The following is a 26,834-nucleotide window of genomic DNA, read 5'->3' on the forward strand; positions in this document are numbered from 1 at the left end:
TCAGTTTCCTTAGCTTAGCTTGTGTGCCTTCATTTTGAGTATTCCTCTGTGTCTGCGAGTCGCACTCGCTCATCCACCCCTCCCGTAGGAATAAGAAAATCCCTAATGAAGCAGTTTTCGTTTCTCAGCTAGTTGTGGCCGAAACTAACAAGTTCCTTATCAGTAGTGTTCTCATGCACCAGAGACGCTGAGGCCCGGCTCCGCGGCCTTGGGCAGAGATAGTCAAATGTTGCTTTTGCAGGTGCAGATTCCTCTTGTATGATGCCATTGTTCCTCTCTCTGGGGCTCAGTATTTTTCCAGAAGGGGCGTGTTTTACTTCACTGTACCATGTTATAATGTATTGCTGTGATGATATGAGTTAGTCCTCTCGGCGCACTCCTAGGGGTGAGGTCGCACAGGGCCCTCTCATATGGGAGTTTGTGGCCTAATAAAATTACCTTGTTTATTCTTCTCCACTGTCCGGCTGACTTCTTACTGAGTAACTATAGGTGAGTGTGGTAAGTCACTCGGGTGGATTTGAGCCACACCTATCAGATGGCGCCCGAACAGGGACCCCGCGATAAGGATCTTTCTCACCCGTAGGTGGGTAGCAGAAGACCGGGGACCCTCTGGTCGGCACGGTGGGTCTGGGTACCCACTTTGATGCCGAGCTTGGTTCTCGCAGCGCTGCCCCACCTTGCTGATCGGGAGAGGTCCCGGTTCGGATCTTACGCCGGGGTCCGGAAGGCAGAACCTGGAGCTGACCGTGTTGGTCCTGGCAGCCGGAGGTGGAGAATGGTAGAGGTCGGTACTGCATACGGAAGGTGAGTGGTCCACCTGTTGTTTGAAGAAGCTGGAGTGCTCCAAGAGACTGGGGTGTCTCTAATGGTTTGAGGAGCCGGTGCGCTCCTGGGGCTAGTGTGCTCCGGGGAACTCAGAGTGCGAGTGGCGCTCTGACAGATTTAACGGAGGTTGGGAGGGCATTTTGTTTGTGGTCAATCCGACCGGGTGGTACTGTGGTGGAGGCGTGGCTCATCGCGGCGGGTCCCAGACTTCACCCCGAATGCCTAAGATTGGCGATTTGGTAGGTGTGAGTTCTGGGCCTGCTGTGGTAAAGTGCGCAGCGATCCGTAGTGTCACACGGGTGGCGGATGTGTCCTCCTGCCTCAGAACAGTTAGTGTACTGTTCGGTCTGCGGTAGGGTCCAGGTTCCCCAGGACTTGGTCGACGGGCCTTGTCCCATTTTGGTAACACGTGTTTGGCAGGATTTTGATGTATAGGATGTATGTGTGTTTTTGAATTTAATGTATACCATATGTGTGTGGATGTGTTAGGAGCTAGTGAACAGAGGTAAAGGAATTTGTGAGAAGGTGTGATTGCATTGTTGTAAAGATGCCGTGCTTTAGTAAGTTGCGGTGTTTCGGATGCTGCTGTCGTGTATCAGATTCTAGACTGGCCGAAAGCCAGCCCGCCCCGGTGGAGGGCTCTCCTAATTTTGATATGTATGTGAAACACGGATTGCCTCCGATTTTGTTTGGTACTTTATGGCACCGATATACCAAAGACAATGTGGATTTGCAGTGGCCCCTGACAGGTTCTTTTGATGTGGCTAAATTAGATTATTTACAAGACAAATTGTTCGCTAGGCATAGTCGTCAGAGCATGTTTGATTCATTAAGGATGTGGCAGAAGGAAGTTAGAGAACGTCAATTGAGAGAGGAGAAGGTGGCTCAGAAGAAGGCGGCGCAGACGATGGCACAGAAAGCGAGGGAGCATACACAGAATGAAAATGAGCCACGCATCGAGCGCGCAGATAGGCTTTGTATGTTGAGGGAAAATAAAAGTTATGTAGTGCGAGAGGATGAACAGGATGAGATGGAGGATGTTTTGAATGCCCGGCCCCCTCCCCCTTATGCCCCGCAGCCACTGTATCCTACATTGCCGGTTCCGGCTTCCTCCGGTGGGGTCTCGGACCCACAAGCAAGTGCCCCACACCCGTCCGGCGCAGCGTCTTCTTCCTCCCCATCGTTGCCGGCGCCCCTTGTTTCTTTACTTACGGCAAGCTCACCCGCTCCCTCCCAGTTTCTCTCAGCACTCCCTGCTGTCTCTGCTAGCGCTACCCCCAGTCAAGAGCTGTTGACACCGAATAGAGGTATGGGGAGTGGGTTGCTTTCCCAGGTGCGGAAATTGCTTACGCGCTCTACAGTTGGCTTAGATGAAAAAACGGTGGTGGCTAATCAAGCTTGTCAGTGGGCCAGGAATAACATTTATTCGTTTGAAGACATTTGGTCCACAATGAAAGATTTTGAACCTCTGATGCAACAGCATGCTTTGTGGCACATGTCAAACACGTTGATAGCGCTGTGGGAGCAGGGGTATGGAGAAGTGACTCCCGCGGTTCTACAGGACATAAAAAATGGTGCTTATAGGACTAACACTGGGGTACGGGAGGTGATGCGAAGTTTAAAATCCATATTACAGTATAGAAATGAATTACCCTCTGCAGGTACACCCCATTTTCCTGGGATACATCCAATGCGTGAGGTGCACCCTATTTTTCACCCTGAGGCCCCCGAAGTGGTAGATCCGGTCACACATGCTGTCACCAGAGCGCGTGTAGACGCCCATTTTCAGGAACAGTGGGTATATACACCGTGGAAAAGGAGTGAGGTGTTAGCTTTGAAGGCTCAGCTACCAGATTCCAGAAAAAATCCGACTGCCTATTATAAGGAATTGACAGAAGCCGCATCCTCGACTGTTATGACTTTAGCGGACATTGAATTATTTTTTGGACTATTAGTCCCGGTGGACGTGTGGAGGCAGGTGAAAGGTACAGATCATGCAGAGGAGCTAGGTGGTACACTTTGATTGGTATGGTCAAATATTTCCAACAGCCGGATTTTCTATCTCCTCGACTATCAGACAGGGGATCTACTATGACAATGCGGGTACGCCCTATGCCCGCTTCTTCCCTTGGACAGTTGTTTACTGATGGACTTTTTGACCAAACATTTTTGGAGACATGTGAAAAGAAAGTAGGACGATTCTTGACTCCTAATGACACTGACAGAGTTAGGGAGAGTTTCCTACAGTTAAATTCCTCTCTGTCCTATAGACACCCCCCAAAAGGGAACAGTAGCAATAAGTCTTTGATGCCCTTAGCAGTTGTAGGACCACCACCATTCTTTTGTATTGCAGGGAGGGGTCCTATAAAGGTTGGGAACAGTTCCTGTAACGTGACGGCATCAATACGCCTGCCCCTTAGTCCTTCTCTAGTTATGCCTCCCAATATTTATTTCGTGTGCGGGGATAATGGGTATCTATGGTTGCCTGAGGGTTGGGATGGAGTCTGTTATCTAGCCTATATGCTTCCACCTGTGTATGTGGCACCTTCTGACTATCATAAGACTCACCGTAGGTTTACCAGCCCGCCAGAGCAGCGCATAAGGAGGGCACTTCAGGTTGACGACGTAGATCAGACTGACACCTCTTTACAACAATGGACAGATTTCTCTAAGGGCCTCTTGCCATTTTGGGGTCCGATATTTAACAGTAGGGCCATCCGTAGGTTGTCGAGGGTGATGGAGAAAGTGGTCAATACTGAAGCAGACATTGCTGCTAATATGTCTGTTGAGATGCAGGCTATGAGATTTTTCACGATCCAAAACAGGATGGTGTTAGACGTCATCCTTGCTGATAGGGGCGGAGCCTGCCGCGTCATTGGGACGTCCTGCTGTATGTATATTCCAGATTCAGCCCCGACAGTTAACTTAGCAGTGCAGAAACTCCATAGATTAGCGACTGAACTTCATCAGGATAATGGGACATGGTCATTACAAGGGTGACTCTGGGGTGTTTTCTCCTCGTGGGGCTGGAAAATACTGATGGGGATAGTTGGAGTAGTGGGTGTACTCCTGACATGCTGCCTTTGTGTTTACTGCCTCCCCCCATGTTGCTCAATGTGTGCCAGTAATTCGCGGCCCTCAAGAAAAATGACTGGTCAATATCCTGCCTCTACTGCTATTGAACTTCCTGATATCCGTTGGTTGATGCTTATAGACAAGGATATTTTTGATTGAAGTGTGCCCAGCCCCTAGCATGGAATGTAAAGGCGCTACCTTTTTAGCTAATAAAGGCTACGCTCCAGTTAGCCAAATGATGCTAAATGATGCTAAAAGGAGGGTCTGATAGGTTTCATTTTCGATGCCCCGCCCATTGACATTTACATATGCAAGTTAGCATCATGTGTCTAACTAATGAAGTATATACTTATGCTCTTACGTTATTTTTATTGCTCATGTGATTATTCATTTATATGTGTGGTGATATTCAGTTTCCTTAGCTTAGCTTGTGTGCCTCCATTTTGAGTATTCCTCTGAGTCTGCGAGTCGCACTCGCTCATCCACCCCTCCCGTAGGAATAAGAAAATCCCTAATGCAGCAGTTTTCGTTTCTCAGCTAGTTGTGGCCGAAACTAACAAGTTCCTTATCAGTAGTGTTCTCATGCACCAGAGGCGCTGAGGCCCGGCTCCGTGGCCTTGGGCAGAGATAGTCAAATGTTGCTTTTGCAGGTGCAGATGCCTCTTGTATGATGCCATTGTTCCTCTCTCTGGGGTTCAGTATTTTTCCAGAAGGGGCGTGTTTTACTTCACTGTACCATGTTATAATGTATTGCTGTGATGATATGAGTTAGTCCTCTCGGCGCACTCTTAGGGGTGAGGTCGGACAGGGCCCTCTCATATGGGAGTTTGTGGCCTAATAAAATTACCTTGTTTATTCTTCTCCACTGTCCGGCTGACTTCTTACTGAGTAACTATAGGTGAGTGTGGTAAGTCACTCGGGTGGATTTGAGCCACACCTATCAGACTCAATATGGATTGAGAACTAACAGTACATATATAACTTGTCTTATCTGTATCCTACCAAGATTTTGCTGTAAATTGGCAACATTTGTGTTTCCCACTTTTATTTGATTAATATATACCCTCCCTGGTGTATTGATACTGCCACAATTATTGTTAATGAATTTGAATATTGCCGTATTTAATATGATGCTGCCTAAATGAATGGGGCCCATTCTGGCTTTTTATGACAGTAACATACAAGATTCAACAAGGTGGTGTTTGGTGACCAACAACATACCGCTTATTTGTTGCACTTGCACCATGAGACCTGCCTCTCTCATTGCTCACATGGGCGTTATTATGTGATCAGCAGAGTGAATATTGTGGTGTTAGCATTGAGAGACCAGCACCTCCTATTGCCCACTTGGGTGTTATTATGTCAATACACTCCTTTAGAGTCAAGGGGTCTTGAAAACTCTGATGATTTTAGCACAGTGTCTCACACAGAGTGACACATGTTATGTAACACAATGTATTTCTTTGCACATACATCTGTCAGGTTTATTTCGTGTACTGACTATCAGGCACTGCAAGTGAACAATGGTTACGAAAAAGTGTCATGCATATCATGTCATGTTTTATTCTGGAAGATATACAATTAAAATGCAGGAGCGGTATTTTCTTTAAACATATTTTCTATTATGAATTCATCTCGAGTAGAGGATTTCAAATTTGGGCATGAACAAATGTATTTGTATATTTTTTACATTTTGATATCACTTTGTGGTTCTTTATGACATGGTTTGTCTACTATGTCTTTTAAATAGCTGTGATAGGTTTGCACAATATTGTTTCTAAAGCTGATGGAACCTGCCCCTGAGAAAGATTGTAACCGCCAAAACACGTTGATCACCCCACTTATGCACTGGAGAGATCTAAATGGGGCAATAAGACTGTACTGCACTTCCTCTATGGATGGAAGGGAGGGCGTCAGCTTCTCCCGGCGACTAAGATCACCCTGTCGGCGTGGCGCAGAGCGACGGTAAAAATGGGCTGGCAAGAAAGGCCCACCCGCCAAACCCCCCTATGGTCATGTAGGTGGCTGGCTGAGCTGAACAAACTACGGGGCTTTCAAAGGTTTACATCACAACAAACACGAGGATTTACTTTGAGAAGTGCCTGAGGACTACTTCTTTGTTTCAAAACTAGTGGGGCGTTCTAGTCAGCTCCTATGCTGAAAGTTTCGGTAAGCGGGGGCCAAGAAAAAAGGGTGGTCCCAAAACCCGTTTTCTCCATGTTATTTCCGATAGGAAACTTTAGACACGGCTACAGCCCAAACAGCTCAATGGAATCAGACCACATTTGGCAAAAGGTAGCACTTGTTTCAGAAAGAACTCTTTTTGTTAAATGGTGTAAATCCGTTCAGTAGTTCCTGAGAAAAAAAAAAAAAGAGGTCGGAAAATGATTTTCCCTGAAGAAACTTTAGACAAGGGTACAACTCGAATTGCTGAATGGAATTACACCACATTTGGCAAAAAGGTAGTGCTTTCTTTTAAATGGTGTAAATCCATTCAGTAGTTGCTGAGAAAATCAATAAAATAAAAGTTTTGATATCTAGAGGTGCGGTGAACCCGACCACAAGCTTTATTACAATTGGCTGTCAACACTCCAAACTAGGAAGTGTTGGCACCCATCTTCTGACTTTGTAGAACCGAGTCACAAGAAAACAGGGAAACAAAGGTGGAAAAAAAAGAAAAGGGTCAGGGTACGAGCAACCTGACCCCCTAGGCCTGGTCAGGGGGTCCCACAAGGACCCCCAGGGCCAAAAAAAGCCTTATAAAAAAAAAAAAAATCAGCGAGATTTGCGCACCCAGCACGAATTTCGGCCTAAAATTTTTAAAGAACAAAGTGCTTTGTTATTATTTAGCCCCCGGGTGGGCCAAGTACCGGGGGCATGCAATATTGTAATTGCAGGGGCCCAGGGAGGTCCCCCGAGAGCCACAGGGACCGCCACCCCGGGGCTTTCCTTAAACATTTGTGGGGGGCACATTGAACCCCTCAGCTCTGGGGACCACCACCCCCGGCGCTTGTTATTTTTACTGTGTGGGTGGCCTCCAAGGACCCCCAAGCCCTGGGGGCCGTCACCCCCGGGGCTTTTTAAAAATATTTGCGGGGCTCATGACCCCCTGCAGCCCCGGGGACCGCCACCCCCCGGGGCTTGGTATTTTTTTTAAATAGGAACCTGCGTAACGTTGGGAGGGGGCCCCCTTACTGGAGCCCTTGATGGCCCTGGGGACCACCACCCCCAAGGGCCAGCTCCTGCAGTGTCCCGGGCTGTCCCGCCATGTCATTGCAAACTGCTTTGCTTCATTGAAACAAGAGCAGGGAAACCTGCAGCTCCCCTTGTGGAAAAGCAATGCCGGCTCCTGCAGGACGCAAGGAGCCAGCAGGACGTGGGGACATTGGGGCTCCTCCCATGGTCCCCAATGGATAGGGCTTGCCCCGGGGGATGGGGTCCATGGGGCTAAAAGTGGCCTGGGAGGGGGGCCACTCATATTCATATATATGTATATATTTTTTTAATGGAGCTCAGGCCCTGGGCGAGGGGTTTCCCAGGGCCCAAAAAAAGTAAAAAGAAGGGGGCCCACACAGCCCCCTTCTAAAAAAAATAATTAAAAAAAACACAGCGATGGTGCCGGAGGCCCCGCCCCCCCTAGCAACACTCTGTAAACGCGCACTGTGGTGCGTTTTAAATTGGGGAATTAAGTCCTCTTCAATACTGGGGGTCCATGGGGGCGAACTAGCCCACCAGGTACCTCCAGTAAGCGACACAGGTCTGCGTTGCAGAGAAGTGGCCCAGGCCACGTCCATTTTTACACCTCTCTGCAACACGCTCCATGGCACTTACTGGAGGTACCTGGTGGGCTAGTTGAACCCCAGGGACCCTCAGGATTCAAGGAGACTTAATCCCCCAACTTACAACACGCCAGGGGGTGCGTTTGCAGAGTGATGGAGAAAGGGGGCATAGCCTTTGTCTACCTCTTGCCAATCCCACTGCCTGGAGCTTACTGGAGGTAAAAGGTAGGCTAGTTGGCCCCTAAAGGACCCCTAGCAGTGAAGGGGACTTTAATCCCGATCCAAGAGCGTGCCGGGGTGCGTGCTTGTAGAGTGGTGGGCAAAGTGGGCGTGGCCTGGTACAAGTACTTACCAATGCTGCTGTGTGGCACTGACTGGAGGTAATCGTTTGGGAAGTTGGCCGCCAAGGATGTCCTTGGGGGCCAACTACCCCTCCAGTAAGTCCCACACAGTGGGATTGCTAAGACGTCTTCGGAGACCATGGCCACCTTTCTCTACCACTCTGCAAACGTGCCTCGTGGCAGACTACGGGATAGGGGATGAAGTTCAATTTAGTCCTGAGGGAGTTTGGGGACCAAGAATCTCTCTTGGTTTTGACTGTATTCTAGGTGTATTTTAGCATAGCACTGGCTCTAGGCCTGGTTAGTCAGAGTCAGTTACCACCAGCTCCCGTCAGAAAAAGTTGTGGCACAGGATGATTTTGCAACAAGGCCTCTTTCTGCTCCTCTGTTGGTTCTTTCTGCAAATGTTTTGATTCTTCCTGCACTTTTCTTTGTCTTTGTTGACTTCTGTTGCTTCTTTCTGCATTTCTTTTGCTTCTTTCTGTTCGTTTTTTCTTCTTTCTTCGCATGTCCTACCTCTGTAGGCATAGTTAGAAACTAGCATTTAAAAAACCTTAGAACTTCCCTTAAAAGACATAGGTTTCAGGCATGTTATAGTTAGAAATTAGCATTTAAAAAAACCTTTGAAATTCACTGAAAAAAACGTAGGTTTCAGGCATGTTATAGTTAGAAATTAGCATTTAAAAAACCTTAGAAATTCACTGAAAAAAACATAGATTTCAGGGGTGTTATAGTTAGTTGGACATTTCACTCATACAAAACCAATGAAATTCCCCCGTTATAGTTAGTTAAGCTAACTATAACTTGCGCCCTCGCAATGCACAGCTGATGACGTCACATATTATATCACTCGTGACATGGTCAGAGACATCACTGAGGACATCTCAAATGACATCACGGATGACATCACTGATGACATCATCCAGTGACTGTGTGTTTCTGTAAAGTTTAAATATGTTTGATATATATAGGGAAAGGCATATTGAAGAATGAGTGGGTGTATAAGTGTCTGAATGGAAGTATGTATGTATGTATATATATGTATGTATATTACCTACTGGCGGTCGCCAGTAGGTATATATAGTTAGGATTTTTTCTCTATGGGATTTTTGAAAATTCTATGTCTAATAACTTTGGCTTTTGTGGATGGAATTGGCTGAAATTTTCAGGAAAATGGAACATTTTGTTTCTGAGCAGCCCCTGACAATTTGGGGGGGTTTCATCAAGGGGGGGCCGAGAAAAAAGGGGGGTCCCAAAACGCGTTTTTCCCATGTTAATTTCCATAGGGCGGTTGGCCTCACTTTTAGCTCGAACAGCTGAATGGATTTGCACAAAACTTGGCAAAATTGTAGGGACTGTTAGCCCGATGTGCCTTTGCTAGGTCTCAATATATGTGCTCCAGTGGATTTTGAGTAATTTAGGTTCAAAAAAAGATATATATCTGGGCGGAGCCTAACCACACATCTGATCTGATTGGCTGTCAGCACTTCATCCAAGAAGTGTTGGCAGCCATCTTGGGACCAATATACATGATAGCACCTCATTAAAAAGCATTGTAGTTAATAGAGGGTTTTAGGACTTTAGTTACATTATAAATCATTTGTTGATGGTACCATACTCGTTTTAGGAATTGTGGTGGGTTCTAAGGTGATTTTACCATGTGAAAAAACCTTCTGCTGTGATATCATGAATATTGTTTGAAAGAAAACTAATATCTCATGATTTTCCCACAGTGGTTTGGAAGGGGATCTATAAGCTAAACTGAAAGCATATATTCTGTAAATTCACATTATCTTTCTCAGTCATGTGAAAATGAAGTCTGACATTCTCAGTAAAACATGTACATCCAACAAGGACAGAGACTGTCAGTTGATTCCTTTGTGTTCTACTGCAGCCTCCTAGAGTGTTCTAAAGAACTAGAGCGCTAACAGTCCTACTTATTACAAAGGTATGGCACACCTGAAGCCATCTTGATTGGAATAAAGTGGTAACTCTTAAAACATTTAATTTAAAAAGAAACAACATGAGGGGGTATATTTTGCCATAGAAAGTATGATTAGTGCTGCAGAATGAAAAATTAGGGCACATTTTGAGTGACTTCTCAAATCCTTTTCTATTTCATTAAAACATTCTGACATGCAGTCTCCCAAAATGGCCACCAGAGACAAAAGAGCCCAAATGTAGCCCAAATATCACCCAGATGTAGCCCAAGTATAGCTCAATGACAGAATGTCCCAGAGTGTTCTAAAGAACAACTAGAGCGCTAACAGTCCTACTTATTACAAAGGTATGGCACACCTGAAGCCATCTTGATTGGAATAAAGTGGTAACTCTTAAAACATTTAATTTAAAAAGAAACAACATGAGGGGGTATATTTTGCCATAGAAAGTATGATTAGTGCTGCAGAATGAAAAATTAGGGCACATTTTGAGTGACTTCTCAAATCCTTTTCTATTTCATTAAAACATTCTGACATGCAGTCTCCCAAAATGGCCACCAGAGACAAAAGAGCCCAAATGTAGCCCAAATATCACCCAGATGTAGCCCAAGTATAGCCCAATGACAGAATGTCCCAGAGTGTTCTAAAGAACAACTAGAGCGCTAACAGTCCTACTTATTACAAAGGTATAGCACACCTGGAGCCATCGTGATGGGAATAAAGTGGTAACTCCTAAAACATTTAATTTAAAAAGGAACAAAATGAGGGGGTATATTATGCAATAGAAGGTATTATTAGTGCTGCAGAAAGAAAAATTAGGGCACATTTTGAGTGACTTTTCAAATCCTCTTCTATTTCATTAAAAAATAGTCTCCCAAAATGGCCACCAGAGACAAAAGAGCCCAAATGTAGCCCAAATATCACCCAGATGTAGCCCAAGTATAGCCCAATGACAGAATGTCCCAGAGTGTTCTAAAGAACAACTAGAGCGCTAACAATCCTACTTATTACAAAGGTATGGCACACCTGAAGCCATCTTGATTGGAATAAAGTGGTAACTCTTAAAACATTTAATTTAAAAAGGAACAAAATGAGGGGGTATATTTTGCCATATGAATTATGATTAGTGCTGCAGAAAGAAAAATTAGGGCACATTTTGAGTGACTTCTCAAACCCTCTTCAATTTCATTAAAAAATTCTGACATACAGTCTCCCAAGATGGCCACCAGAGACAAACGAGCCTAAATGTAGCCCAAATATCACCCAGATGTACCCCAAGTATAGCCCAATGACAGAATGTCCCAGAGTGTTCTAAAGAACAACTAGAGCGCTAACAGTCTTACTTATGACAAAAGTATGGCACACCAGAAGCCATCTTGATTGGAATGAAGTGGTAAGTCTGAAAACACTCAATTTAAAAAGGAACAACATGAGGGGGTTAATTTTGCCATAGAAAGTATGATTAGTGCTTCAGAAAGAAAAATTAGGGATCATTTTGAGTGACTTCTCAAATCCTCTTCTATTTCATTAAAAAAATTCTGACATGCAGACTGAAACATGCACTTTGAATACCAGCAGCAGACGTCCCTGGTGAGCAGTAGCTTTACTACAGTGATCTAATGTGCAACTAGAGTGCTAACATTCAGAATTTATGGCAAATGTGTGACACATCTGAATGCCTTCTTGATGGAACCAAAGTAAACAAGCATTGAAAATGCAATAGATCTCGCCCTCGTTTAAGTTAAAGCCATTCTGTTTGTAATGAGGTGGCTTTTTAGCTTTGCTTTTATTAGTGTTTTTTCAACTTTCATGTAAATAACATGCATCTGTATGCATATAAGTATATGTATGCATGCATTTATGTTTGTATTTATATAGATATACAGATGATATATGTTTATATATGTATGTATATATATATATATTCACTGAAAAAACCATAGGTTATAGACCATATATAGTTAGGAATTAGCATTTACAAAACCTTGAAAATTCACTGAAAAAACCATAGGTTATAGACCATATATAGTTAGGAATTAGCATTTACAAAACCTTGAAAATTCACTGAAAAAACCATAGGTTATAGACCATATATAGTTAGGAATTCGCATTTACAAAACCTTATTTTACTCACACAAAACCATTGAAATTCAATATATAGTTAGTTGCACTAACTATATATCGCGCACCCGCAATCCACTGCTGATGATGTCACATATTACATCATTCATGACATGGTCAGTGACATCACTGATGACATCACTGATGACATCTCAAATGACATCACTGATGACATCACTGATGACAACATCCAGTGACTGTATGTTTCTGTAAAGTTAAAATATGTCTTACATATTGAAGAATGAGTGGATGTATAAGTGTCTGGATGAAGGATTTAGTAGGTGCATGACTGACTGTATGAGTGAGTGATTAAATGTGTCTCACTGAGTGCATGGGTTAGTGACTAAACTGTCTTAATTTGTGCATCATTATGTCTGTTGTTCCGTAAACTGTTGCATGTGTTGATAAGTAGCTATATGAGTAACTATATGGGTTATTGATTGGTTGCCCAAGTATTTGTATGGGAGACTGAGTGTGTGTGTGGGTGGCTGGGAGGTGTATGACTCTGTGCATAGATGTGTGAGCAGTTGATTCACTAGATGTATGGTTTCAAAAGTGCATGTGGAAACAGCTGTATGGGCGGTTGACTGTGTGCATGAGTGTATTGGTGAGTGAATGGATATCTCAGTGCTACATGTCAAAGTAAGTACATATGTAAAACACAGTACATGTGAGAGTTGACATATATAAATAACTGTGCATAAGAGCCAGTGAATGTGTGAGTGGCTGTATGGATCATTGTGAACTTGTATCAGGGATTGTATAAGAGAGTAAATATGTGTTAGTATATGTTTGAATAAGTAAAGTTTGTATAACTGTATAGTTGAGGAAATGGAGGTGTGATTGATTCTTTGCATGACTGACTAGGTGTGTGAGTAACTCCATGGATAAGTGACAGTCTGTGAGTGTCTGTTTACACTGATTGTATCTAAGGTTATATTAGAGTCTGAAGAGGTTCATCGTATTATCACATGAATGATATCATCAGTGATGTGATCAGTAATGTCATATGAGATGTCATCAGTGGTGTCATCAGTGATGTCATTTGAGATGTCATCAGTGATGTCATTTGAGATGTCATCAGTGATGTCATCAGTGATGTCACTGACCATGTCATGAATGATGTAATATGTGACATCATCAGCAGTGGATTGCGGGTGCGCGATATATAGTTAGTGCAACTAACTATATATTGAATTTCAATGGTTTTGTGTGAGTAAAATAAGGTTTTGTAAATGCGAATTCCTAACTATATATGGTCTATAACCTATGGTTTTTTCAGTGAATTTTCAAGGTTTTGTAAATGCTAATTCCTAACTATATATGGTCTATAACCTATGGTTTTTTCAGTGAATATATATATATATATATATATATATATATATATATATATATATATATATATATATATATACTATCTATATATATATATATTATACATATATATATACACACACACAAACGCACAAACACAAAAAAACAAAGTTTAAAGTAACGTTATAGAATAGGTTAGGTGCTAATACTGTAATTTAAGAAGCTGAAATTCTCTGCAATAAAAAACAGTTAAAGAGACATTACACTTATCTGTTGGCACGGCAAATGAGAAAAGGTTAAAAAATGCAAAAACACAAATATGCTAGTTATTTTTAGTGAGCTAACGATGGCTTTCTCTCCCAATGATGATAGATAGAAGAAGATATGCACAAAATATGGCACCGTGTGAGTTGAAGCTAGCTAAGGAGAAAGGGCTCAACTTCATTTGGAATCGCATGTACTGACTTGTTTTTTATTTACCAGGACTTTTTTCGCCATTTACCACACTGGATCCAGCAGCATTCCATCATGAACGATTCTGGCAATTTCCTTATAGAGAGCTGTGATGAGACAGTGTCCAAGGATTTGAAGCAACAACTTCTGCTGTTGAATGGAAGATGGAGAGAGCTTTTCATGAAAGTGAAGCACGTATGTTGCTATCAATATTTTAATGAACAATCAACCCAAAGCTACTGTAGATGTTTTTAATACATGAACTATGAACATTTTGTTTTCATGCTGTATATTGAAAATATACGTAAGGTTTTTTGCTGTTAATGGCTTTGTCAAAACACAAGCCAGAATTTCTGAATACTGAGGAACTGGGTTTTGGTTTGCTTGAGGGGCAATTTTTCAACGGCAAAACCATCTGACTCGACCCTACTATAATTTCCATTTCATGATGCATTTCTCCATTCAGAGTTTATGTTAACCAATACACATTGTGATATATTTATGTTTTTGTGTTATTCTTTGGAATCCTATTTTTGTTTTGGCTCTCGATTGCGCCCTACACATTACCAGTGTGTACTCAGTTTCAGTCTCTACTTCATGATTGCTAATAAGATACACACCACCCCTCTAAATTTGACATTTCCAAACTGGCAGCACTTGTAGTGCCAATATTTTACAAGTCAGCACAAAGATTGCCTGTGTCATCATTGCTGCAAGAAACGCAGAGGCACTTATGGATTTAAAGCCTCCTAGTGTATTGTTCTGTTACCTATTTTATTTGTTAATAGTGATCAACATTGTAAAGGTACTATATAAAAAGTAATCTCAGTAACAGTAACAGCTTGAAGTGGACATCCAGACAGAGATGTAAATACTGGTGTGGTGTATTGAAGTTGTAAAAACTTGAAGAGTACATTCTTAGAATGCCAATTCCTTGACTACATTTATTTAGCATACTTGTTTTTTTCCATGTCCATTGCTGTATGTTGCGTGAAGGTCTTTTTCATTCTGCGCTCGTGTGTTTTGTGGATGAATGTATTTCCAGGACAGATTTTCAACAGTAAAATGTAATTTCAGTCTTATTGGTATTCAAATATTTGTTAAAGAACTCATACTCTTCATCATTGCATTTTACGTTGTCTCAACTTCCAGTATTCGCTCTTCAGTGTAAAGGTTAATGTGACTCACAAGTATTTTTGTTTTTGTGCCCACAAAGGCACCTATTGCATGACATGAGAAGTTAAAAAGTGTATAAGGTATGGCTAAATTAATGCATTTTAGCAAAGTATTTACGTTGAATTGTAAGAGTCAGCAAGGGTGTAATTCCACATAAATATGCCAAATATTTAAATTCAAATAGGTAGCCGAATCCCCAGATGTTTTATTAAAAAAAGGCTTTTTCTCTTTCTGCAGTACCTTAAACAGACAAAATGGCTAATTTGGTGCATTCTTTATCCACACAACACAAAATGTGTTCTAAAGTGCTGTTCTGTGATATGTAGTGCACAATCTTCATTCACAGGAGGCTGTGGTGAAGTCTGTACCTTGCATATATCCAGGTGTTGAGTTTAAAAATACCGTGAATAATGTGTTCCCCTTATCTAATTTAGTAATATTCAGTTTGTCAACCTCAGAAAGATGAAAGGTTCAATTTGACAAGCTGAGTGTGAACTCATTGCATGCAAGTTCCACCATCATTAGTAAAGTCTTAAGGGCATATTTACAAGCCCCTATCGCCACAGAAACATCACTTGTTCGAGGCATGTGAGCTGTAGATAACATGCTTGTGCATAGATCGCCATCTAGTGTTGGGCCCGGATGTTTGCACTTTGTTTTTCTTCAAAGAAGTCTTTGTAGTCACGAGGTAGGTGACTCCTCTTTTCGGTGATAGTGCGTATGGTCATCGACTCCATCTTCAGATTTTTTTTCCTCCATTGGGTTAGGATGTTACTCGCTGTGCTCCACTTCGACACCGATCCTTTGGTTTCCCTCGGTGCGTAGACGACTCGCCCTCAACGATATTGTTTCCGATCGTGTACTCCATTCTTCAAGTATCGTGTTTGTTTTGAAAAAACCTGCTTTCAATCGGAAAGCTCGTGGTAGCCCATCGGGCTTAACCACCTCCATCCGACTTGCAGTCGATGGAACGAACTCCCTTTAAATACTGCCATCAGTGCCATGCGAAATACCCGTGCACCGACTCACACGAAGTGTGCAAATTGCGTTTGTCACCAGAACACAAAGAACAGGACTGCGCTGAGTGTAAGGCTTTCCATTCCAAGAAGACACTTCGTGACCCTTGGGCTCAATGATGCGAAATGCAGATCCAGTGCACAGACTCCATTCCGGACCTCTTCGGACCTGAATCTGAAGAAGAAGCTGGCAACGCAATCGGGGCTGAGGAAGAGCAGGATCCCATTTCCGTTTCGGAAGGGGGCTCCAACCAGGATGCCGACATCCCACATGGACAACATACTGTAAGTACAGTCCCCTCTTTGCCCTGACTCCCAAGCCAACCTGTTGAAAAGAAGGCTCTGGACCAACCCGCACCCTCATACCCCGGTCAATACCGAGACCACGCTTCTGACGCCCCGCCTTCTTGCTCTGCACCGAAGCCTACCCAAAAGCCCTCCGGCTCTGAAAAGTCCCATTCAAAGTCGGGCACCGAGCCAAAGCCTTCCGGATCGAACACCAAGTCCGGCTCCGATCATCGCCACTCTGCACTAAAAACCAAATCAGATCCGAAAACACCAGCCCCAAAACTATTGGCACCGAAGAAGCATCGTCTCGGTGATTCACTCGAAAAACCGGACCGGAAACATAAGATTTTGGTCATACATCCAAAAACTGGCCACAGTACTACCAAAGTGACTTTAAAAAGAGGGGCTACTACTGAAAGGGAATACCATATTCCATTAAAGAACTGTTGGGACTAATCCTTTCCTTCCTCCTCTTCCTCTTCCTTCTCCACCTTTGCCTCAGCCTCTGTCAGTGCCCACTTCACCTGAGCACTCACCACCATATATACTTGACGATCAGGGTGATGGGGACAGGGATAATAATAATGATGACAATCAACCTACACCTATAGATGAGTGGGATGACTATAACACTGATACACCCACAGACAATGACCCTGACCTGTACCCTACCAGACCCTCCCCACCAGATGAGAGTGTAGGATATATTAAATTGCTAGGCAGGGCTGCTAATTATCATGAGTTCCAGAAGAAGAGAATAGCCTCCCAGGCAGCTAACTTCTGGCGCATATCTAACACATAAGCGCTGTTAGCCAGATATGACTGTGCGCATTGGGACGAAATGGAACAACTCATCCAATTTCTACCCCAAGAACATAAATCTAAGGCCCAGGAACGGGTACATTAGGGGCAACTAATTTCCAGCAATCAAATTAAATGCTCCCTAGATGCAGCTGTTACATCGGCCAGAGCAGTGAACACTAGTGTCCTTTTAAGAAGGCACGCCTGGCTACGTATGTCAGGATTCAAACCGGCAGTTCAGACCTCAATATTAAACACATCATTTGATAAATAACACCTATTTGGGCCGGCAGTAGAATCTTCTCTTGAGAAGATGAAGAAAGATACAGAAGTGGCTAAATCAATGGGAGCCCTTCAGTCTCAACAAGGCCGTGATTCCCTTTGACACTCATTTTATTGAGCAGGGTCCAAAACTATGTCCTCGGACACTGCATCCACATGTAAGGGCAATAACTAACCCTCGGGTTCCAAAACTTACTTCAGGGGTGGTTACAAAGGAAACAACTGCAAGGGCAGAGGTAGAGGTTCCAGCACACGTACCTCCCCTTTAATACAAAACAGTGACTTGCCCACAGTTCCCCCCACCCACTTAACACCTGTGGGGGGAAGACTGTCACAATTTCTACTAAAGTGGCCGTCAATAACAACAGACAACTGGGTTCTCCAAATGATCCATTCTGGTAACTGCCTGGAGTTCATCAACACTCCTCCGATAATTCCTCCAAAGTCACACAAACTTTTACCGGCTCACCTACACCTCCTCAAACAAGAGGTACACTCCCTACTAAGAAAAGGAGCCATAGAGCCTAGAGCACCAAAACATCAAGGGTCAGGCGTGTATTCCTTTTACTTCCTAATTCCCAGAAAGGACAGCTTTCTCAGACAAATATTAGATCTCAGATAAATATATTTTCACATACAGTCAGACCATTTCCACATGATAACACTTCAACAGGTACTACCTCTTTTGCAAAAAAATGACTTTCTGTCTACTCTAGACTTAAAGGCACTTTCATATTCCAATCTAGCCAGCTCACCGCAAATTTCTCAGGTTCGGGGTGGCAGGCCAACATTCCCAATTCAAGGTACTCCCATTCGGAGTCACCACTACCCCCAGAGTCTTCACAAAGTGTCTGGCTTTAGTATTTGCTCATTTAAGAAGACAAATCATTCATGTCTTTCCATACATGTACGATTGGCTCATCAAAGCCGGCACATATCAACAATGCCGCAAACACACTTCCGTAACCATTGACTTACTTTACCAACTGGGGTTTAGAATCAATGTGTTAAAATTCATCTTCAGCCAGCCAAAACTCAGAACTACCTAGGAGCCACCTTAGATACTCAAAGGGCTCTGGTGTTTCCGAACACACACAGAATTCCAAACATGCAGGCGTTAATTCTCCAGTTTCAAGCCAGTCATGTCCAGCTCGAGTTTTTATGCAGCTTTTGGGAAAGATGGTGTCTTTCATCATAATCGTTCCTCATGCCAGGCTGCACATGCGTCTACTTCAAGAATGCTTAGCCAGTCAGTGGAACCAGTCACAAGGTCTATTAACTGATCTAGTGTTGGTAAGTGGCCGTACTCATCACTCTCTCTAGTGGTGGAACACACAACATTTGTCAAAAGGATGGCTGTTCATAGACCTGGGTTCCACAGACAATATTAACAGTGGATGCTTCCCTAACTGGCTGGGGAGCTCATCTCCAACAACACACAGTGCAAGATCTGTGGACCCAACAGCAAAAGTTGCTCCACATCAATCATTTGGAGCTAATGGTAATCTTTCTAGATCTCAAAGCCTTTCAAGATCATCTGTCTGGAAAAACTGTCTTGGTTTGAACCGACAACATGACAGCTATGTATTACATATAGAAACGGGGGGGACACACTCTCTACAACTGTCCAGGTTAGCCCAACACATCTGGAAGTGGGCTATTTACCACAACATCTATCCCCTAGCGGAACGCCTCCCAGGAGTCAACAACCAGACCTTCTCAGCAGGCAGAGGTATCAAATACATGAATGGGCACTTCACCCGCAAGTTCTCCACCCTTACTTTCAAGCTTGGGGTGTCCCTCACATAGACCTGTTTGCAACACTCCAAAACGCAAAATTCCAAAACTTCGCCTCCAGGTATCCAAACCCGTTATCCAAAGGCAATGCTATATGGATGAACTGGTCAGGGATATTTGCTTATGCTTTTCCGCCTCTCCCGCTCATTTCATAAGTGTTTCAGAAACTCAGGCAAACATCTCTCACACTAATCCTAGTAGCTCCAACATGGGCACGTCAACCCTGGTTTACAACCCTATTGGAACTCTCTCTAGTACCACATCAAAAATTACACTTAACTCCCAGTCTCGACACACAAAGCCATGGAGAAGTCAAACCCCCTGAACCTCGCGATCTGTCTCCTGAAGTCATAGAGTTTGGTTATCTGAACCTTCCACCAAACGGTATAATTTAGAATCACCTTCAAGCAACATTATTTTCTTTGATGCATTCAAAAGATACATACTCCATTTTTCAGAAAGAATTTCATCAAAATATGAAACAACTTTGTGCAAAATATAACAAAACATAAAAAAAATATCAATACATTACAACTCAGGTACATTTTCAAATAATTACACCAGTCAATGTTATTAACATTCAGCCTGCCTGTACCAAAGTTATTTACACTTTGTCTTTTTTAAGGGCAGACTAACTATGCAAAATGAATATATTAGTTCTCTCTATGGGTATACTTTTTGCTGGTAAACCCTCACGAGAGTCTAAATCAATTTGGTTCCATCATAGATTCAAAGGAAAAAAGCAATGCATTTCCAATCCCCTTCGAAGTTTTGGGGATTATCGTCAGGGCTGAACCACGGTGTAATCTATAACTCGTGAAAGATAAGAGGGGCGGGTGGAAAAACAAAACCACAAATGTAAAATCTGTTTCTACACTTTCCTTCTACTTGTATTCGATTTTTGAACAACAATTGATGTACCTGATGTTTATTGAACTGTTTGCACTCTCTGTACACCATCTTTTATGTACTTGAGACACAGTAGCCGGATACCTAAAAATATTGCAATGAATTGCGTAAATAATCTGGTCTGACAATTCTCTTTAGAGTGCCTGTAATTAAAGCATTTATGGAAGGACTAAAATGAGTTATACCCCCAAGAATTCCACCTGCCCCAGTCTGGAATCTTAATATAGTCCTCACAAGGTTCATGGGCCCACTATTTGAACCCATGCACAAATGTGATCTACAATTCCTCACTTGGAAAACAGCTTTTCTCATTGCAATCACTTCATTAAGGAGAGGGGGTGAACTTCAGGCACTAACCACAGAAAAACCTTTTTTTCCAGCTACATAAAGATAAAGTGGTTCTTCGCACCAATCCCAAATTCCTACCTAAGTTAGTATCTGCCTTTCACATAAATCAGTCGGTTGAGTTACCTGTCTTTTTCCCTCAACATGACTCTGTTGCAGAACAAGCTCTACACACATTGGATGTTAGGAGAGCACTGTAGTATTACATTGAAAAAACGAAATCTTTCTGTTAGACCAAACAACTCTTTGTTGCTTTTGCACCACCTCACAAGGGCAATCCTATATCCAAATCAGGTTTTGCTAGGTGGAATGTTAAATGTATTCAAATTCGCTATGCAAAAGCCAAAAGGACTCTAACGATACCCACGAAGCACATTCCACTCATAAGCTAGGGGCTACTAAGTCTTTCTTAGGGAATATCCCTAGTACTGACAGCTGCAAAGCTGCAACATGGTCCACACCACACACTTTCACCAATCATTATTATGTAGATGTATTAGCCAGACAACAAGCTAATATTGGCCAAGCAGTACTTAGAACGCTGTTTCAGACAACTTCAACAGCTACAGGATAGCCACCGCTTAGGGGAGACTGCTGTATAGTCTATGCACAAGCATGTGATCTACAGCTCACATGCCTTGAATGGAAAATGCTATTTACCCAGAATGCATCTGTTCTTGGCATGTAGAGCTGTAGAATCTCATGCGCCCACCCATCTCCCTGGGTACTTTTGGCTGCTGTAGTTCATCTGTTATTATTCATGCACACACATGGCCATATCTATTCTTTACTACTACTCCATTCTCTTACTCTCTATGGGAAAACAATCTGAAGATGGAGTCGATGACCATGCGCACTATCACCGAAAGGAGAAGTCGCATACCTTGTGGCTACAAAGACTTCTTTGAAGAAAAACAAAGTGCAAACATCCGGCCCAACACTAGATGGCGATCTATGCAAAAGCATGAGATTCTACAGCTCTACATGCCAAGAAGAGATGCATACAGGGCAAGTAGCATTTTCCCTTTTTTCAATTCCTGTGATGATACGGGCTACACCTTATTTACCAGGCAGCGTTAAGCCACCTAACGTGGCTTAATACCGCCTTGTAAATATGGGACCCTTTCACGCTATACTTAGCGTGAAAAGGGTGGGCAATGGGTGTTGCGATGGGCGTTCTGTCATAATACCCATGGATTTTGACACTGCCCCATATTTACCAGGTGCATTACTATGGTGCAAGGGTGCCTGCATTGGCGCTAGACAGCTGTAATTAGCACCAGCACAGGGGGAAATGCAGGACTGCATCATATTGTTGAAAATACGGTGCAGCCCTGCATTTCAAAAGTGGAGTTAAGCTAAGAAGGCTAACTCTGCACTCCGTCACTTCTTGTAAATATGCCCCTAAGTCTCAGGGTTGAGAGAGTATCACAAACAGCAATATCATTTGATATTAATATTGTTCCAAACATATTGTTTACAAAAATATTGTGTTTATATACTTACAATGTAAAGTACCAAAATATTGTCTAAAAAGTATTGTAGGTGAGAACATTGGCAAGAAGGAAAGAATATTGATTTTTTAAATGAATATCAATTTATAATTACATTTGTAAATTTTAAAATTAGGAGTGTGGCCAAGAAGGCGGAACGGTGAGATGCTCCTCGCCATCGCTCCTAAAGGCCCACCATGTACTGGTCTTAAATTGAGCCCTCTCCGTACAACATGCTAGGTGTCCAGCAGCTGAGGCCTAGGACTAGCAACCATACACATTTCAAACTGAAATAAGGATTTTACTAAGTCCTCGTTGAGCTACTCACACACAGCGGTGCTAAATAGAGGACCTCCAAAGGACATAGACTCAGTGGGACAGCACATCATAGAGGCAGAAATATGCTTCAATGTACTGGAAACGTCCCAGGAAGCAATAAAGGAGCAACACACCGCATTGCAGGATCAACTGTTCATATTTCGCAAACAACTTAAGACTTGGTTATTTGACCAATAGTTCTATTTTCTGTTAGGTCTTCTTAAACACTGATCCACCCCTTAAGCCAGCGCCGAGACGCCTACGGGTATTCGCCGCGCTTAATAAATGTCAATAAATAAATAAATAAATAAACTTAAGTGTACCATTAAAAAACGAATAGATCTAGAAAACTGCTCACGGGGAGAAAAACTCTGCATTAGAGTCCTCAGTGAGGAGGTACTAGATGCTAGCTTGGAGTCCTTTGTGATAGCAATTCTCTCTTGTCTCCTAACCACCTGAAATAACAGCCAACGGGATACATCGTTCTGGCTCCACACGTCCCTCACAATTCCAGGGACATACTTATGAAGTTCTATTACTATTCTGAAAAGGAGAATGTTCTACAACACGATAGGAAAGTGTGAGAGGTACTCTTCCAAGAATATTTGTACCAAATCTTTCAGGACGTATCACAATTGACTCTGCAGAGGCGAGCAGCATTCTGACTCATCACTCAGTAGCTACCTAAGGACAAAATTCGCTACAGAGGGACAAGTCCGTTTGAGCTCTCCTTTGAACTTTGCGACAAATTCCTCACAGTCTCAGATGCTCAAAAGGTGGCAGTGTTGCTTGGCATAAAAACAGATGCCCCACACCTGGGATTACAGGCAGAGGGTGCTACACCAGGGTGAGAAGAAGAGGATGGATGTCATAAGAAACCGTAGGTGGGACAATGCTGACTTCGTGGGAAGGTGGTGACCCAATAGTTAGGCAATGAGGACCTGATCAATGGATGGTCAAACCCAGGAGCCGTCCACAGTTGGAGATCAAGAACAGCTCTGTCACCACATACCTCCACCCCCCACACAAAACCACTACCTCATTAGTCATTGATAGGACTACGGATCTTCCATGACTCTAATCGCTTAAACATGTAAAGGATAAATAATGAAGGGAAGGCCCTAGGAGACTTCAGTGATCACCATATGCCATCCCTGCAACAAGGTAAATAGGAGAGAGTGGAGCAGTCAAGATGAAATTACTCTGTAGCCCAGGAAAGGAGATGGCATGTCTGACCTCTTTTATCTTAGATGGTACAGGGTGAACATGAACAAAGAGCAATCACTGACCTGGTGAAGGCCGGACGTGAGCAGGAAGAAAACCCATGGGACACTCCTCATAGTCTGGTGCTACTGCACCATAATCGCTCGGCACCAGTTGGGCCTCATAAAGCTCCCCCTCTAGAGTCAGAAGCCTGTAGAAATAGTCTCGACCCCCATACAGTGGATTGATGACGTGACGTGTAGTCCCGTTAAGTTACATGGCAATTATGCGATTCTATACAAACTTCTGTTAGTGCACGAGTGGTGACACAACAGAGAGTGGGAACAGAGAATTAGAAACCCAAGTGATGCAGATATGGGATAGGTTGCAGCGGTACATACATGTGGCTGCTACCTCCTCATTGGGGCAGAAAATCTGCTATAAAGTATGGTATGGATGGCACTACTGACAACCATCGGTTACACCACTTGTATCACAATGCCTCGCGAGGTGTTGGAGGGATGCAGGGCATTGGGCAATGCACTTCACATTGGATGGGAATGCCCGGTCCTCCAACCATTCTGGGAGAATTACTAAAGTCTTCCAGCTGGTCCTCAACTATCTAATACCCACTATTCCAGAAGTGAGGCTCCTTGGCCGTAAGCACCAGGCATGACACAATTCTCGAAAGATGAGTGGTATATGTGTCTCCAGGTTCAAGGAGCTGCAAAACTAACAATGTCTGTCGTGACGGAGAGTGGTCCAGTTCAGGTAGTATGGGGCGGGATCAGTATACTAATGTTTTAAAAAGAGTACCCCCTCCACCATAGATTTGTCCCTATTTTAGATTTGAGAACAGTCAAGCATTCCATGTCTTCTTGGAAAAATGAAGGCTGCTTATTTCCTTTTTTAAGATTCTACCTGCTACTCCTCACTTACCACTAATTTTTATACTGATATAACTAGTGTATGTATCGGTTCCATAATGCATACTGGCATGCAAATAAAAGGAATCATAAATAATAAACGTTCGGCAAAAGTCAGACTTTTTGTAGGTGGATCTTTATCTCAGACCGCACAATGTATTCATTGTATGATTTAAAACAGACAAATCACACTAATGGCATCTAGAAGCAAGAGAACCTTGAAAATTGTTCAACCTACAGTCAACTCAACATCACAATACATAGATTGACTTCTTGTCTGAAAAACTATTTGTTATCCACATACATAAGTGCCCAACATTTATAAACATATTATAACAGAAAATGAGAAAGTGTCCACCATGAACCAGCAAAGGTTTTACAGTAACATAGATGAGAAACTGTCCAGCATAACCAACAAAGGTGTTACAAACAATTTTACAGGGGATATAGAAGGAGGAAGAAAAGGGATCAAATACATTTGTAAACAGTACGAAGAGCAGCAGGCACCATTTCTGGTGTAATGCTCTCTGTAACAAACTATAGCAGCCGATGGCTGTAGCTCATTTTGGATTTTCTAGGTACACTGCTTGTTTTATGCTGACTTTAAAATGGCAATATGAGGTTTCTAAAGAAAAAATATAAATGTAGTAAAAAATAATTTAATTGCAATAGCTATGTATATTAATATTTGTATAAACGTACATAGGTGTATATATATATATATATACTTTAAAAAATGTAAAACAATAATTAAACACTTTTAAACTTTTCATTTAGAATATTAACAGTAAAGTAAAATTGAAATAAACAGATGCAACAAGCATTTTGTTTTTAATGTTCCAAATGAACATATGAAATTAATGTTATTAAATAATCTTAACTAAATATCCAATAAATCTCTCTATATAAATAAAAACAATATTTAAACAATTAAAGAAATTGCAAAAATATTATCAGCTGTAAAAAATTACATAACATATATAGTAAAAAAGTAACAGTTAAATTAATAAAATGGAAAAACAACTTCAAATAAAAATATGTTGAAAAAGTAATATAAATATTTTTTAAATGAAATAATGAAAAGTGAAAAAATTAAACAGCAATATTAAAATACATTTAATTTAAAGAAAATAAGGAAAAGTGTTACACCTTGCTCACAGTTTGTTTCCTATTATCACTCCAACGTACCCAAACCTGATTAAAGTGTTGGACTTCGGAGAGGTTAAATTTACTATTTACACTTAAACTTGAGCAAAAGTAGGGAGAGTTTTGGACTTGCAGGGGTCAGATTTTCTATTCCAACTCCAGTAAAACCACAGCAGAGAAACTGGTTGACTGGAAGGGGTTAGGTTTACTATTACCACTCCGGTCTAAGCAACCGTTTGGAAAGTATTGGACTTAAGACAGGTTACATATACCATTGCACCTCATAACATTTCAACATCTAACATCATACAATAATTTGAAAATAATGTATAAATCAAATACATACTACATGTTTTAAAAGCTCTATTTTTTAATAAAACAAAAATGAAATAAATTACCCAGAGAAGCAGAGTCTAGTTTTACCATATGGTGCCCCAGGCCCATTCTGTCCGCATTTGAAGCATGAGAGTCTCAGTTGTCCCTGCCAGCTCATAGACAGGGTTGTGCTAAAATTGTCCATACTGCCTTGAGCGTCTAAAGAGGCAGTAGACCCCATGCCCTCCTATAACCTCAGATGTATCTCTCCTATGAAGGCCAATAACCTCAGGTCACTGCCTTCTGATGAACATGTCTTCGAGCCCCTATCCTCTGCATGTACAGCTTTCTGAACATCAAGAAGATGTAGCAATAACAAGATAGAACTGTCATCTAGAAGAAAGAGATGGGCTAAGAGTAAGAGTGGGGCCTACTGGGACTTTCTGCAACTTTGGAAACTTAGATAGCGACAGGGCTTAAAATAAACAATAGCCTTATAAGGAGCTTCCGCCTTAAAGCTTCCAAGAATTGACGCAAATAGTTTTTGATATGCAACTTTTTGTTATGTTCTGTGGTCAGACACCTGCTAAAGTTAGATCTTGCTGTCAACGGTTCCTCATTAAAAGTGTATAAAAGGCCACTTACAGGCCCATTGGTTGTTCACTTCACACAATGGTTTTTCACGGTGAAGTGCTCCTGTTTAATCGTTTTTTTTTTAGCATGGGCGAATTTTGCGAATTCGCAATTCGTGAATTTGCGGATTTGCAAATTCGCAATCCGCAAAATTCGCGAATTTGTGCGAATTTGCGGATTTTTCTTTTTTGGGGTGTTCGCGGGGCGATTTGCGTGTTTGCGGGGCGCTTTGCGTGTTCGCTGGGTTTTTTTTGCGAGACCGCTCATTGTTGTGCCCTTCTACCCTCTGCCCCACTCGTTTTTGTGCCATTCTGCCCACTGCCCCACTCGTTTTTGTG

General features: G+C 42.4%; 1 protein-coding gene across 1 annotated transcript in view; it reads left to right on the top strand.

Annotated features, from left to right (window-relative positions):
• Window positions 1-26,834, top strand: part of SYNE1 (spectrin repeat containing nuclear envelope protein 1) — a 2,319,318-nt gene that overhangs the window by 578,350 nt on the left and 1,714,134 nt on the right. The window contains exon 19 of the mRNA XM_086926873.1: window positions 13,879-14,043. Coding sequence (XP_086782999.1) covers window positions 13,879-14,043 — 165 coding nt within the window. The remainder of the gene's footprint in view (window positions 1-13,878; window positions 14,044-26,834) is intronic.

The sequence above is a fragment of the Lissotriton vulgaris genome, chromosome 6, assembly GCF_964263255.1.
Source record: "Lissotriton vulgaris chromosome 6, aLisVul1.2, whole genome shotgun sequence".
Lineage (NCBI taxonomy): Eukaryota > Metazoa > Chordata > Amphibia > Caudata > Salamandridae > Lissotriton > Lissotriton vulgaris.